This window comes from Ornithorhynchus anatinus, chromosome 3, assembly GCF_004115215.2.
Source record: "Ornithorhynchus anatinus isolate Pmale09 chromosome 3, mOrnAna1.pri.v4, whole genome shotgun sequence".
Lineage (NCBI taxonomy): Eukaryota > Metazoa > Chordata > Mammalia > Monotremata > Ornithorhynchidae > Ornithorhynchus > Ornithorhynchus anatinus.
The window spans coordinates 86988268-87003551 of NC_041730.1; the positions used below are offsets into that span (position 1 = coordinate 86988268).

General features: G+C 62.0%; 1 protein-coding gene across 1 annotated transcript in view; it reads right to left on the reverse strand.

Moving 5' to 3' along the window:
* EIF4EBP2 (eukaryotic translation initiation factor 4E binding protein 2) overlaps nt 1-10411 on the reverse strand; it is a gene marked incomplete at its 5' end in the record, with an annotated part of 31594 nt that extends 21183 nt beyond the window's left edge. The window contains one exon of the mRNA XM_029059872.2: nt 10270-10411. Within this exon, the coding sequence (XP_028915705.1) occupies nt 10270-10411 (142 nt within the window). The remainder of the gene's footprint in view (nt 1-10269) is intronic.
* Between the last annotated feature and the right edge of the window lie 4873 nt (nt 10412-15284).

Below are 15284 nucleotides of genomic sequence, written 5' to 3' on the forward strand. Positions count from 1 at the left end.
TCCCCCAGCGCTTAGAACGGTGCTCGGCGCATAGTAAGCGCTTCACAAATACCAACATTATTATTACTCTCCCAAACGCTTAGTACAGTGCTCTCCACATAGCAAGTGCTCAATAAATACCATTTGGAGCGAATGCTGGGACAGTGCTCTGCATACCGGTTCTGCCACTTGCCAGCTGTGTGACTCTGGGCAAATCACTTCACTTCCCTCTGCCTCAGTTACCTCATCCATAAAAGGGGGATAAAGCCTGTGAACCCCACGTGGGACAACCTGATCACCTTGTATCCCTCCCAGGGCTTAGAACGGTGCTTGGCGCATAGTAAGCGCTTAACAAATGCCATCATCATTATTATACAGTCAGCACTCAGTAAATGCCACTGACTGGGTAGTCCAACTTTTTTTTTTTTTAATTTTCAATGGTATTCGAGTGCTTACTGTCAAACACCGTTCTAAGCGCTGGGGTAGATAACGAGTAAATTAGGTTGGATATAGTCCCTGTCCCACTTGGGGCTTGCGGTCTAAGGAGGAGGGAGAACAGGAAAACTTACGACTTGCCCAAGGTCTCACAGCAAGCACCTGGCAGAGCAGGGACGAGAACCCGGATCCTCCGACTCCCAGGCCCGTGCTCTTTCCACGAGGCCACGCTGCGTCTCGCTCCCGGTATCTCCGCCTCCTTCGGTCCACCCGTCGAGCCCACTCCTGCCTCCCATCCCGGCTTTGAAAACTGTTTCCCCGCCCCCCGCCCTTCCCCAGCGGCTGCAGGCTCCCCCTCCATCAGCCCCCAAGCTTGATACCATAAAGGAGGCCGGTCTTGTAAAACTGCAAGAGGGGGTAAATTTAGAAGCGTTTTACGTGCGTTCATCTAAACCCGAAAAGCCTGAAGTCGGAAGACTGCCTATAAAACCTACCCTAAGTAAGCAACACCAGAAGCTACGACGATCCTTTGTCAGCTGACCTCATACCGCCCTGAGAACCTCACTTTTTCATTCATTCCCTCAACAGCATTTACTGAGCGCTTTACTATGTGCAGAGCACTGGACTGAGCGCTTGGAATGGACAATTCGGCAACAGATAGAGACCATCCCGGCCCCCAGTGACGGGCTCACACTCTAATCGGGGGAGACAGAGGGACAGAAACCTGGCAACATAATCACGATTAATAGAATCAAGGGGATGGACACCTCATTGACAAAATAAATAGGGTAATAAAAGATATATACAAATGAGCACAGGGCTGAGGGGAGCGGGGAGGAGCGGAGGGGAAGGGGGCTCGGCTGAGGGGAGGTGAAGGGGGGGGGGGGGCGGGGGGAGCAGAGAGGGGAGCAGAGGGAAAAGGGGTAGTTCAGTCTGGGAAGGCCTCTTGGAGGAGGTGAGCTCTCGGTAGGGCTTTAAAGAGGGGAAGAGAGTCATTCAATAGTATTTATCGAGCGCTTACTCCGTGCAGAGCGCTGTACGAAGCGCTTGGAACGGACAAATCGGCGACAGAGTTAGGAGCCGGACACCTTCCCAAGTCACTGACGAAACAGACGCTCGGCCGCGGCCGGTCTGCACCAGAGCCAAGCCAGTAGCCCGAGCTATTTTGCCTAGTTTAGATTCGGCGTGCTTCGGCGTGGCCCACCTGGGATCCAAGTTTACCCGTCCTATTCGTCTGCCTCGAGAAGCTTCCCATTTGGCTGGGGGGGAGGGAGCCGGACGCTAAAATGAATCACAGACAGAAAAGCCGGGCCGGGAGTATAAGGAACGAGAAAACGTACAATACAGAAGTGCCGCGGGGGCTGGGCCGGGGTGAATGACGGAAGGGTTCGACGAGATGTGATTTCAGTCCTCCCCTCGGGCCCCGGACTGAGACGGCCCGGAGCAGCAGCGAGCAATTTCAGAAGACCAGAATTAGTTCCTCTTGCTGTAGAGACACTGCCCGCGGCCACCGGTGCCCAGTGACAGAATGGAGAGGAGGGGATGCAAAAGGCTGGAAGGGAGGAAGCGGCTCTGTCTTCGGTCCTCGCCCCCTGCCAAACAGTTACCATCTACATAACAGAGGAAGACCCATCAGCGGGTCTCACCTCCTCCTCCGCTCCCCATCCTTTCTTCAGTCCTGCCTCCATTTCCCTTCTGGCGGTGAAGCCAAAAGAGGCCCTGGGCTCCTCCTCAGGGCAAGACCCCCCCCAGACGGGGTGTCCGGCAAGATCTCCGACTCTGCTCTGAACGCCATTCTGTAGCGGGGATGGAAATCCTCTGCTCCTCAGCCCCCAGACGGACAGTCTGGCGAATTCCGCTTCCAACTACCCGCGTCGACCGAAGCACCGATCCTTGGCGGAGCCCAGCCGACGGAGGCGAAACGAGCCCGTTCCGCCTCGTCCGCTCTGCTGCGAACGGGCCTGCCCCGGTGGATTATTTAGGGTTCGCTTCAGCGATCCGCGTCCACCCCCCGGAATTTTCGGACCCATGGAGGGCTTCCAGAAGTTCCTGCAGAGGGAAGTCCCTTCCCCGCTCGCTAACTGCTCATTTCCCCTGGAAGGTGGCTCTAGGGGGAAGAGAGATCGAGCCGGGCAATCGGAGGAGGAGGCCAGGAAACCAATCTGTCAGGGGCGGGGTGACCGTAAGCTCCTTTTGAGCAGGCAGTCGGTCAAGTCCTATTTACTGAGTGCTCACTGTGAGCAGAGCACTGAACCAAGCACTTGGGAGAGTATGACACCAAACGGACACGCTCCCTGCCCACAACGAGCTTGAAGTCTAGAGAGACACGGGCGTTATTATGAATGAACTACAGATAGGCACATCGAGAGCTGTGGGGCTGGGAGGGGGGATTGAAGAGAGCAAGTCCGGGCCGCACAGCAGGGCGTGGGAGGAGAGGCAGACAGTCAGGGAAGGCCTCTGGGAGGAGATGTGCCTTCGATAACTCTGTCCAGTGCTCTGCACATAGTAAGCGCCCAGTAAGTACGACTGAATGAATGAATGAGGCTCTGAAGTGGGGGGAAGAGTCATCGTCGGATACGTGCAGGGAGGGAGGTCAGAGGCAGGACACGGGCGAGAGCGCGGCTACCGACTCTGTTGTACTGTACCCTCTCGAGCGCTTAGTCCGGTGCTCCCGTGCACGGTAAGCGCTCGGTAAATACCACTGATTGATTGGGGGGGAGTTTATCAGGGAGGGAAGCAGCGTGGCTCAGTGGAAAGAGCCCGGGCTCGGGAGCCAGGGGTCCTGGGTTCGAATCCTGGCCCCGCCACTCGTCAGCTGTGTGACCGTGGGCAAGTCACTCGTCTTCTCTGTGCCTCGGTTACCTCCTCTGTAAAATGGGGATTAACCGTGAGCCTCAAGTGGGACAACCTGATGACCCTGGCTCTCCCCCAGCGCTTAGAACAGTGCTCTGCACATAGTAAGCGCTTAACAAATACCGACGTTGTTATTTATACTTCAGAAGATGCCCTAGCTGTCTTAAATCAATACGAGACAAAGAATGACCATCTCCTCTTGGAATTTAATAATAATGTCGGTATTTGTTAAGCGCTTACTATGTGCCGAGCACCGTCCTAAGCGCTGGGGTAGACACAGGGGAATCAGGTCGTCCCATGTGGGGCTCACAGTCTTCATCCCCATTTTACAGAGGAGGTCACGGAGGCACCGAGAAGCGAAGTGACTTGCCCAGAGTCACACAGAATTTCTAAAAGTGACGAAGAAGTCTTTACTGGGGATTCAGACCCTGGGCTCCGATGAAACCCAGCAGGAGCCAGAATCTCAGACGAGAGAGAAGAGTGAAGTTTTGGGTTTTTTTTTTTTTTAAATGGTATTTGTTAAGCGCTTATTACGTGCCAGGCTCTGTTCTATGGCCAAGGTAACCAGGTTGGACCCGATCCATATCCCACACAATAATAATAATAATACTGTTGGTATTTGTTAAGCGCTTACTAGGTGCAGAGCACTGTTCTAAGCGCTGGGGGAGACACAGGGGAATCAGGTTGTCCCACGGGGGGCTCCCGGTCTTCATCCCCATTTTACAGAGGAGGGAACCGAGGCCCAGAGAAGTGAAGTGACCCGCCCACAGTCACACAGCTGACAAGTGGCCGAGCTGGGAGTCGAACTCATGACCTCCGATTCCAAAGCCCGGGCTCTTTCCACTGAGCCACGCTGCTTCGTGGCGCTCACAGGGGTAATTCCCATTTAGACGAGGTAACCGAGGCCCAGAGGAGCGAAGCAACTTGCCCGAAGTCAAGAAACAGACAAGTGGGGGAGCCGGAACTAGAACCCAGGACCTTCGCGACGCCCGTGCTCCATCCACTAGGCCGCCCTGCTCTTCCAGGTGTAATGGAAATGCTGCTAGCGGACACACTGCCCTGTCAGAGGTCACGGGTTCGAAACCCGGCTCTGCCACTTGCCAGCTGTGTGACTGTGGGCAAGTCACTTCACTTCTCTGCGCCTCAGTTCCCTCATCTGTAAATTGGGATTAACTGTGAGCCTCACGTGGGACGACCCGACTACCCTGTATCTACCCCGGCGCTCAGAACAGTGCTCGGCACATAGTAAGCGCTTAACAAATACCAACATTATTATTATTATTATTATTATCTGGCCTGGCCCAAGGGACCCCTCGGTCGGGGGGCTCGGGGGCGGTCCCCGCTAACTCAAGTCCCGACCCAACCCTAACCGGGACTAAGAGCAAGTGCGGGGCAAATGACTCCCGGCCTTACGAATCTCCAACAGGCCTCCGGGACCGCGTGGCTCAGTGGAAAGAGCCCGGGCTTGGGCGTCGGAGGACGTGGGTTCTAATCCCGCCTCCGCCACCTGTCTGCCGTGTGACCTCGGGGCAAGTCACGTCACTTCTCCGGGCCTCAGTTACCTCATCTGGGGATTGGAAGCGGGAGCCCCGCGCGGGACCACCTGATTACTCGGCCTCCACCCCAGCGCTTAGAACAGTGCCTGGCACACAGTAAGCGCTTAAGAAATACCACAATTATTATTACAACGGTAAGTGGAGGCAAACAGGTCGGCGGGGCCAACCGCTAGCAAAGCCGGGGTCTCCGCTTGGGAAACTCAGGCCTGGGGGCGGCTAATAAGTCAGTGGTGGCATTTAAGCGCTTACTACGCGCAGAGCACTGTTCGAAGCGCCGGGGGGATACAAGGTGATCGGGTTGTCCCACACGAGGCTCACAGTTTTCCTCCCCATTTTACAGATGAGGTCACCGAGGCCCAGAGAAGCGAAGTGACTCGCCCACAGTCACACAGCTGGCAAGCGGCGGAGCCGGGATTCGAACCCATGACCTCTGACTCCCAAGCCCGGGAGCAACATCATCATCATTATTATTCTCCAGTGGTCGGGGTGAAAGAGATCTGAGGCGCACGCCTAAGTGGGGTGGAAGGAATCACGAAAGCCCCTTGCTTCCGGCTAAACGACAGACGAGTCAAGAAACAAACAGGGATCCAAGCCCGGAGACGACCGAAGAGACGGTGCGATCTGTCAAGCGCTTACTATTCATTCCACAGTATTTATTGAGCGCTTACTATGTGCAGAGCACTGCCCCGAGCGCTTGGAATGCACAAATCGGCAACAGATAGCGACAATCCCTGCCCACTGAGGGGCTCACGGTCTAATCGGGTGCAAAGCACTGTTCTAAGCGCTGGGCGGGGGGATACAAGGTGATCGGGTCGTCCCCCGCGGGGCTCCCCGTCTTCATCCCCCTTTTACAGACGAGGGGGGCACAGAGAAGCGATGCGACTCGCCCAACGTCGCAGAGCTGGCAAGCGGCGGGGCCGGGATTAATAACGTTGGTATCTGTTAAGCGCTCACTAGGTGCCGAGCACCGTTCTAAGCGCTGGGGGAGATACAGGGGAATCAGGTCGTCCCACGTGGGGCTCGCGCGCTTAATCCCCATTTGACAGATGAGGGAACTGAGGCCCAGAGAAGCGAAGTGACTCGCCCGCGGCCACCCAGCTGACGAGCGGCAGAGCCGGCATTCGAACTCATGACCTCTGACTCCGAAGCCCGGGCTCTCTCCGCTGAGCCACGCTGCTTCTCTACGACCTCCGACTCCCAAGCCCGGGCTCTTCCCGCTGAGCCACGCAAAAGCCAGACGCGGGAACGCGTCCTACGAGAGAGCAGGGGAAAAGTTGGATCCGAGCAAAGAGCGCAGTCCGCCTCGCGGCCGGCCGGCCGACCGACCGACCGGTCCCGTTTACCGAGCGCGGGGCACTGTACCGGCCGCTCGGGAGGGCCCCCCGCCCACGACGAGCTCCATTCCCGGGCGAATCTTTCCGGGCAGTCCGGGGACCGTCTTCCAAGACGGTCCTCTCTTAAAAACGAAAACGGCGGGGTTGTTTGAAACCCCTCGCCCACGCCGCGTCTCCCCGCTCCGCACACGGTAAGCGCGGAACAGATACGTTATTCTTCACTGCACGGTATTTATCGAGCGCTTACTTTTCTTGGCGGCCTCCCTGCGGACATTCGGCCCGCCGCCCGCGTCCGGACGGCTCCTCCGCAGTCGTCCGGATGCGCGTTAGCGCTAGGGCGACCGTACGACGGCTTCCGGAAGGGGAAGGGGGCCGCCGATCCCTTCCTCGCGCTCGGGACGTCCGGGTCGGGGCCGGCGACCGCCTGGGCGAGCCCTCTGGGCGGAGAAACCCCCCCCCCCCCCCGCAGCCCCCCGAAGTCACGTCGGCTAGGACCGCAAGCCGGCCGCCGCTCGGGCCCCGGCGCGGAGGGAGCGGGGGAAACGACGGCCGCGCCAAGGGAGCGCTTCCTCGGACCCGCGTCCGGGGGGCCGGCCCCTCGGCCTCGACCCCTTCCCCCTCCCCGCCGGGGCCACGCTCGGTCCTCTCGGGCCCCTGGCCCGGCCCCGTCGTGCCCGTCGGCCCCTCCCGCCCCCGGCTGCGCTTCCCCTTTTCCCTCCGCTCCCCCTTCCCCTCAGCGGAGCCCCCCTCTCCTCGGCCCGGGGCTCGTTTGTCCGTATTTCGGTGAAGGGGGTGTCCCTGATTCTACCTGGCGCGATTAAGTCGTCCCGTTTTCCCAAACCACGCCTGTCGGCCCGTCGGCGGGCGGCGATCGTCCCTAGCCGTTGCCCGGCTGTCCGTTCTGAGCGCTTAGTAGAGTGCTCCGCACATAGTAAGCGCTCAGTAGATACTGTTGAATGGATCTCCTCCGTCCCCCCCGACTTCTCTCCCTCCCCTCGCCGTGAGGCCGGGAAAACCGCACGGAAACGAGGCCGGTTTTCCCGTCCCACCCCTCCGGACCGCCCGGGGGGGGGGGGGGGCGGGGGGGTCCAGACCACCCACGGACCCCAGGGCGGCACCCAAACCCCGCCACCCCCCTCCCCGGGAAACCTCTCAGGCCCAGAGGGGAGGTGGGCAAGGAACAGGTAATGATGATAACGTCGGTATCCGTTAAGCGCTTACTCTGGAGCGAGCAGCGTTCTAAGCGCTGGGGGAGATCCAGGGGCATCGGGTCGCCCCGCGTGAGGCTCGCGGTTTATCCCCATTTTACAGACGAGGGAACCGAGGCCCAGAGAAGTGAAGCGCCTCGCCCACAGTCACGCCGCTGACAAGGGGCAGAGCCGGGATTCGAACCCACGGCCTCTGACTCCAAAAGCCCGGGCTCTTGCCACTGAGCCGCGCCGCTTCTCTCGAGTGGAGCGCTCAGTAAGTACGACGACGAACAGCGGAGGCCCAACGGGCCTCCTCCGGTCCGGCTCGACCCCTCTACGTTGTAAACTGTGCGCGGGGAACGCGGCTTCTCCGTTAGACTCTGATAATGTTGGTATTCGTTCAGCGCTCACTACGCGCTCACTACGCGCACGGCACTGTTCCAAGCGCTGGGGGACACGAGGCGATCAGCTTGTCGCCCGTGGGGCTCACCATCAATCCCCATTTGCCAGATGAGGTCGACGAGGCCCAGAGAAGGGAAGTGACTCGCCCGCCGTCACCCGGCCGACGGGCGGCGGCGCCGGGATCGGAACCCACGACCTCTGACTCCCCAGCCGGGGCTGCCACTGGCCCCAGCGCTTGGTACGGCGCTCTCCTCGCAGTAAGCGCCCAATCAACGCCACCGGTTTGCTGGGCGCGGTCCATCCATTCGGTGGTCTCTACTGAGCGCTCACTAGGTGCAGAGCACCGTACTAGGCGCTTGGAAAGTACCATTCGGCGACAGAGACGCCGCCTTCGCAACAACGGGCTCCGGGCCTGGCGGGACAACACAACACGACAAGACGACGGGCCTCAGTGGCCCACACCCCCCTACCCCTCAACGAGGGGTGTCTATCGAGCGCCGGCCGCGCGCGGGGCACCGTGCCGAGCGCCTGGGAGAGTACAACGGAGCGGAGGCGACGGACGCCGGCCCCGCCCCGGACCTCGGAGTCCAGCGGGTCTGTCTGCTACAGCCCTACACCTCTCTCGGGACCGTCCACGGCGCTCCTCGTCACGGTCTCTCCGGTTCGGGCCGGACGCTGTAGTGAGCGCCGGGGCGGATCCAGGCGAATCGGGTCCCTCCATCCTTTCCGCGGTACTCATCGAGCGCTCGCCGGGCGCGGAGACGATCCCTACCCGACTCCGGGCCCGCCGTCCGGAAGGGGTTGGGCGCGGTCCCCGGCCCGCCGGGGGCGGGTTCGAATCCCGGGCTCTCGGGCGAGTCCCTTCGCTCCTCCGGGCCTCGGTCCCCTCCTCCGCGAAACGGGGCTGAAGACGGCGAACCCCACCCGGGGCGACCCGAAGACCTTCGATCTCCCCCGGCGCTCGGCACACAGCGAGCGCTTCACAGATCCCCGCGCTATCCTTAGTAGAGAGGCAGCGTGGCTCAGTGGAAAGAGCCCGGGCTGGGGCTGGGGGGGTCAGAGGTCGTGGGTTCGAACCCCCGCCCCGGCCGCGGGTCGGCTGTGTGACCTCGGGCGAGTCACCTCCCCGGGCCTCGCTTCCCTCCTCCGGAAAACGGGGCTGAGGATCGCCAGCCCCACGGCGGACGCCCCGATGACCCTCCGTCTCCCCCAGCGCTCAGAACGGTGCCGGGCACACAGTGAGCGCTTCGCAAATGCCGCCGTCATCATCATCATCATCATCATCATTGTTATGATTAATAATAATAATAATAATAAAATGGGGCCGAAGCCCGTGAGCTCCCCGGGGGCCCACCCGCTGACCTTCTATCTCCCCCAACGCTTAGAACGAACGGTCCCGGACACACAGTAAGCGCTTGACGCACAGCAGCCTTACGATCACGATCATCGTGGTACGGTTGACGGAGAGCGTCCCGCCGGCCGTCCCGGGACGTCCGAGGTGTCTCGGGGTATGTCGGGGGGTGTCGGAGGGTACGTCGGGGGGGGGGGGGGGCGTCGAGGTTACGTCGGGGGTATCGGGGGCACGTGGCGGTTGAGGCGGGGGTATCGGGGAGTATCGGGGTACGTCAAGGATGAGTCGGGGCCGTCGGGGGGGTATCGAGGGTGTCGGGGCGGAGTCGGGGGGATCTAGGGGTGTCGGGGGGTGCGTCGGGGTTGAGGCGGGGGTATCGGGGAGTATCGGGGTACGTCAAGGATGAGTCGGGGCCGTCGGGGGGTATCGAGGGTGTCGGGGCGGAGTCGGGGGGATCTAGGGGTGTCGGGGGGTGCGTCCAGGATAGGTCGGGGGTATCGGGGGGTGAGTCGGGGGGTGAGTCGGGGGGTGAGTCGGGGCCATCGAGGGGTATGTCGGGGGGGCGTCGAGGGGGAGGTCGACGAGGGGTATCGGAGGGTAGGTCGGGGTTAAGTCGGGGGTATCTGGGAGCACGGAGGTATGTCGAGGATGAGTCGGGGGTAGCGCGGGGTACGTTGAGGGGGCGTCGAGGGGGTTAGGGGTAAGTCGGGGGTATCTGGGGGTGCGTCGGGGGGGGGGGGGCGGGGGCTGTCGAGGGTAAGTAGAGAAGCAGCGTGGCGCAGTGGAAAGAGCCCGGGCTTTGGAGTCAGGGCTCCTGAGTTCGAATCCCAGCCCCGCCCCTTGTCGGCTGGGTGACCGTGGGCGAGTCACTTCGCTTCTCTGGGCCTCAGTTCCCTCCTCTGTCAAATGGGGATGAAGACCGGGAGCCCCGCGGGGGCCCACCTGATTCCCCTGGGTCTCCCCCAGCGCTCAGAACGGTGCTCGGCACGTAGGGAGCGCTTAACAGGTACCAACGTTATTAGTGTTATTAAGTCGGGGGTATCGGGGAGGTCGGTCGGGGTACGGAGGGGTAGGTCGGGGGGGGGGCAAGTCGGGGAGAGCAGGGGGGTGTCGAGGGGTGGGTCGGGGATCTCGGGGGGCCCGGGGGGGAGGGGGTGCGCGCGTCTCACCTCCGGGCGTGGTGGAGAAGAGGGTGCCCCCGGGCGTGGTGCAGTAGTGGTGAGGTAGCTGTGCGGCGGCGTGGCCCGGGGCCCCGGCCCGCGGGGGGATGGCCCGGCTCCGGCTGGACGCGCCGCCCAGCCCGGGGCCCGGGGGGGAGGCGGGGGCCGGGGTCGCCGGGGGGGACGGGGACGGAGACGGGGACGGCGGGGGAGAGGACGGGGAGCGCGGGGGCGACGACATGGCGGGGAGGGGAGGGAGGGAAGGAAGGAAGGAAGGACGGACGGGGGGGGGGGTCTTTGTCCCGGAGGAGGGAGGGAGCGGGAGGAGGAGGAGGAGGAGGCCGAGGCCGGGCCCGCTGCGCTCGCTCTTCGCCCTCCGCCCTCCGCCCGTCCTCCGGCCCCCGCCCCCGCCGCCTCCCCGACCGCCCCGACCGCCCCGCGCCCGCGGGGACCGGACGTGACGTCGAGGGGCGGGGGGAGGGGGGCGGGGCCCGGTTCGGGGGCGGGGCCTCCGCCTGCCGGAGGGACCCATGGGAAGAGGCGGGGCCGCCGGCGGGAGGGGGGCGCGGGGCCGGGGTTGAGGGGCGGGGCCTCCACGTGTGGGCGGGGCCTCCATCGGCGGCATTGGCCAATAGGGAGGCGGGGGGCCCGAGCGGTGGGCGGGGCCTGGAGGGAGGGGCGGGGCGTCGTCTGGGGGGCGGGACCAATGAGGAGGGGGCGCGAGCGAAGGGCGAGGTGGAGAGGGGCGGGGCCTCCGCGTGTGGGCGGGGCCTCCGTCTGCGGCATTGACCAAGAGGGAGGCGGGGGGCCCGAGCGGTGGGCGGGGCCCGGAGGGAGGGGCGGGGCCCCGTCTGGTGGGATTGACCAATGGGGGGGCGGGCACCCGAGTGGTGGGCGGGGCCTCCACGTGTGGGCGGGGCCTCCATCTGCGGCATTGACCAAGAGGGAGGCGGGGGGCCCGAGCGGTGGGCGGGGCCCGGAGGGAGGGGCGGGGCCCCGTCTGGTGGGATTGACCAATGGGGGGCGGGCACCCGAGTGGTGGGCGGGGCCTCCACGTGTGGGCGGGGCCTCCGTCTGCGGCATTGACCAAGAGGGAGGCGGGGGGCCCGAGCGGTGGGCGGGGCCTGGAGGGAGGGGCGGGGCCCCGTCTGGTGGGATTGACCAATGGGGGGGCGGGCACCCGAGTGGTGGGCGGGGCCTCCACGTGTGGGCGGGGCCTCCGTCTGCGGCATTGACCAAGAGGGAGGCGGGGGGGGGCGCGCGGTGGGCGGGGCCTGGAGGGAGGGGCGGGGCCCCGTCTGGTGGGATTGACCAATGGGGGGCGGGCACCCGAGTGGTGGGCGGGGCCTCCACGTGTGGGCGGGGCCTCCATCTGCGGCATTGACCAAGAGGGAGGCGGGGGGCCGAGCGGTGGGCGGGGCCTGGAGGGAGGGGGCGGGGCCCCGTCTGGAGGGAGGGACCAATGGGGGGGCGGGCACCCGAGTGGTGGGCGGGGGCCTCGACCTATGGGGGCGGTCACGAGGGGCGGGGCCTCGAGGTGTGGGCGGGGCCTTCGCTTCAGGGATTGACCAATGGGGAGGCGGGACCTCGAGCGGTGGGCGGGGCCTGGGGAGGAGGCGGGGCCTCAAGCGAACAACGTGGCCTCGAGGGAGGAGGAATAATAATAATCATTATAATCATAATCATTGCATTTGTTAAGCGCTTACTCTGTGCAGAGCGCTGTTCTAAGCGCTGGGGGGAGGGATACAAGGTGATGAGGCGGGTCCCACGTGGGGCTCACAGTCTTCATCCCCATTTTACAGATGAGGTCACTGAGGCACAGAGAAGAAGAAGAAGAAGAAGAAGAAGAAGAAGAAGAAGAATGGTATTTGTTAAGCGCTATGTGCACAGCACTGTTCTAAGCGCTGGGGAGGATACAAGGTGATCAGGTTGCCCCACGTGGGGCTCACAGTCTTCAGCCCCATTTTACAAATGAGGGAACTGAGGCACAGAGAATAATAATAATAATAAAATAATAATAATAATAATAATGATGGTATTTGTTAAGCGCTATGTGCACAGCACTGTTCTAAGCGCTGGGGAGGATACAAGATCATCAGGTGGGCCCATATTGGGCTCACAGTCTTCATCCCCATTTGACAGATGAGGACACTGAGGTACAGAGAATAATAATAATAAAGTTGGTATTTGTTAAGCGCTCACTATGGGCAGAGCACTGATCTAAGCGCTGGGGGAGGGGGGTACAAGGTGATGAGGGGGGCCCACGTGGGGCTCACAGTCTTCATCCCCGTTTGACAGATGAGGACACTGAGGTACAGAGAATAATAATAATAATAATAAAGTTGGTATTTGTTAAGCGCTTATTATGGGCAGAGCACTGATCTAAGCGCTGGGGGGGGGGGTACAAGGTGATGAGGGGGGCCCACGTGGGGCTCACAGTCTTCATCCCCATTTTCCAGATGAGGACACTGAGGTACGGAGAACTGCCCGTCACGGGGCGGGGATGGTCTCTATCTGCTGCCCAACCGTCCATTCCAAGCGCTCAGTCCAGTGCTCCGCAGAGTAAGCGCTCAATAAATGCGACCGAGTGAATGAATGAAGGGACTTGCCCACAGTCCCACAGGTGACAAGTGGTGGAGGTGGGATTTGAACCCACGACCTCTGACTCCCCGGCCCGGGCTCCTTCCACTGAGCCGGGCCGCTTCTCTCAGTCCCCAGTCCCCTGTGCCCCTCCTAACCTACCTCACCACCCTCCTGCAAGAGAAGCAGCGTGGCTCAGTGGGAAGAGCCCGGGCTGGGGAGTCAGAGGTGGTGGGTTCGAATTCGGCCTCGTGCATTCATTCGACCGTATTTATTGAGCGCTTACTGTGTGCAGAGCACTGGACTAAGCGCTTGGAGCGGACAACTCCGCAGCAGACAGAGACAATCCCTGCCCAGTGACGGACTCACGGTCTGTGCGACGGCGGGCAGGTCGCTTATCTTCTCTGGGCCTCAGTTCCCTCCTCTGTAAAATGGGGTTGAAGACTGGGAGCCTCACGTGGGACGACCTCCTCACCTTGCATCGTCCCCGGCGCTTAGAACAGTGCTCGGCACCTAGCGAGCGCTTAACAAATACCCACTTTCCCATCATTACTTCTCCGAGGTGGCACCTGGCCACCGGGTTGGAGGGAGAAGCAGCGCGGCTCAGTGGAAAGAGCCCGGGCTGGGGAGTCAGAGGTCTTGGGTTCTAATCCCGGCTCCGCCACTTGTCTGCCGTGGGACCTGGGGCAAGTCGCTTCGCTTCTCTGGACCTCGGCGACCTCATCCGTAAATGGGGTTGAAGACCACGAGCCTCAAGTGGGACAACCTCGTATCCTCCCCAGCGCTTAGCACGGTGCTGTGCACAGAGCGCTCGACAAATACCGTTACCGTTATGCTTCTTCTTCTTCTTCTCCGTGCCTCAGTTTCCCTCATCTGTCAAATGGGGATGAAGACCGTGAGCCCCACGTGGGCCAACCTGATCACCTTGTATCCTCCCCAGCGCGTAGAACGGTGCTTGGCACGTGGTAAGCGCTTAACAGATGCCATCGTTATTATTACGCTGTATCTCCCCCAGTGCTTAGAACAGCGCTTGACACAAAGTGAGTGCTTAACAAATACCAACATTCTTCTTCTTCTCCTCTGTGCCTCAGTTACCTCAATCTGTAAAATGGGGATTCAGACCGGGAGCCCCTTGCAGGACAACCTGATCACCTTGTATTCACCCCAGCGCTTCAAATCAGCGCTTGGCATATAGTAAGCACTTCACAAATACCGACATCATCATTATTAATGTTATCAGGAATAACCGCCAGCATGGAGCCCGGCTCTTGGTCGTTTCGAGAAGCAGCGTGGCTCGGCGGAAAGGGCCCGGGCTTGGGGGTCAGAGGTCATGGGTTCGAATCCCGGCTCGGCCACTCGTCAGCTGGGCGACTGGGGGCAGAGTCACTTCACTCCTCGGCGCCTCAGCGACCTCATCTGTCGAAGGGGGACGGAGACCGTGAGCCCCGCGTGGGCCGACCTGATTCCCCGGTGCCTACCCCAGCGCTCAGGACGGTGCTCGGCACCTAGTGAGCGCTTAACCGATACCAACATTATTCTCGTTTCCCTAAACTTTGCGACGGGAGGCCTCCCCTGCCTCTTCCTCTCCGCTCGTGGCATTTGTTCGGCTCTTCTAATGGCGGCGACGGTACTCGTGGTGGTTGTCAAGCGCTCCCCACGGGTCGAGCGCTGTACTAAACGCTGGAGAAGACGCCGGCGAATCAGAGTGGACACGGTCCCCGTCCCACATGGGGCTCACAGTCTTCACGGATACAAGATTTTCAGGTAGGAGGGAGGACGGGTATTGAATGTGGCAGGGGAGGGGACCGAGAGAAGCGAGGTGACCCGTCCAAGGTCACACAGCAGGCCGGCGGCGGAGCCGGGATTAGAACCCAGGTCCTGGCCCAGGCTCCCGCTCTCTCCACCAGGCGACGCGGCGTCACTCACCCCGTATCGGGCACTGCGCTGAGCGCCGGGGTAGACACAGGACGATCCGGTCGGACGCAGTCCCCGTCGCGCCCGGGGCTCGCCGATCTACAGGGAAGAGTCGACGGGTATTTCCCGGAGAAGCGGCGTGGCTCGGTGGAAAGAGCCCGGGCTTGGGAGGCAGAGGTCAGGGGTTCGAATCCCGGCCCTGCCCCTCGGCAGCCGGGCGACGGCGGGCAAGTCACTTCGCTTGGCCGGGCCTCAGTGCCCTCCTCTGGAAAATGGGGATGAAGACTGGGAGCCCCACGGGGGCCAACCTGATGACCCCCGTATCTCCCCCGGCGCTGGGAACTGCACAGAGTAAGCGCTTAACAAATACCGACCTGGTCATTGTCAGCTGTGTGACTGTGGGCGAGTCACTTCGCTTCTCTGGGCCTCAGTGGCCTCATCTGTCAAATGGGGACGAAGACTGGGAGCCTCACGGGGGACAACCATCGATGACCCCCGTATCTCCCCCGGCGCCGAGAACAGTGCTCGGC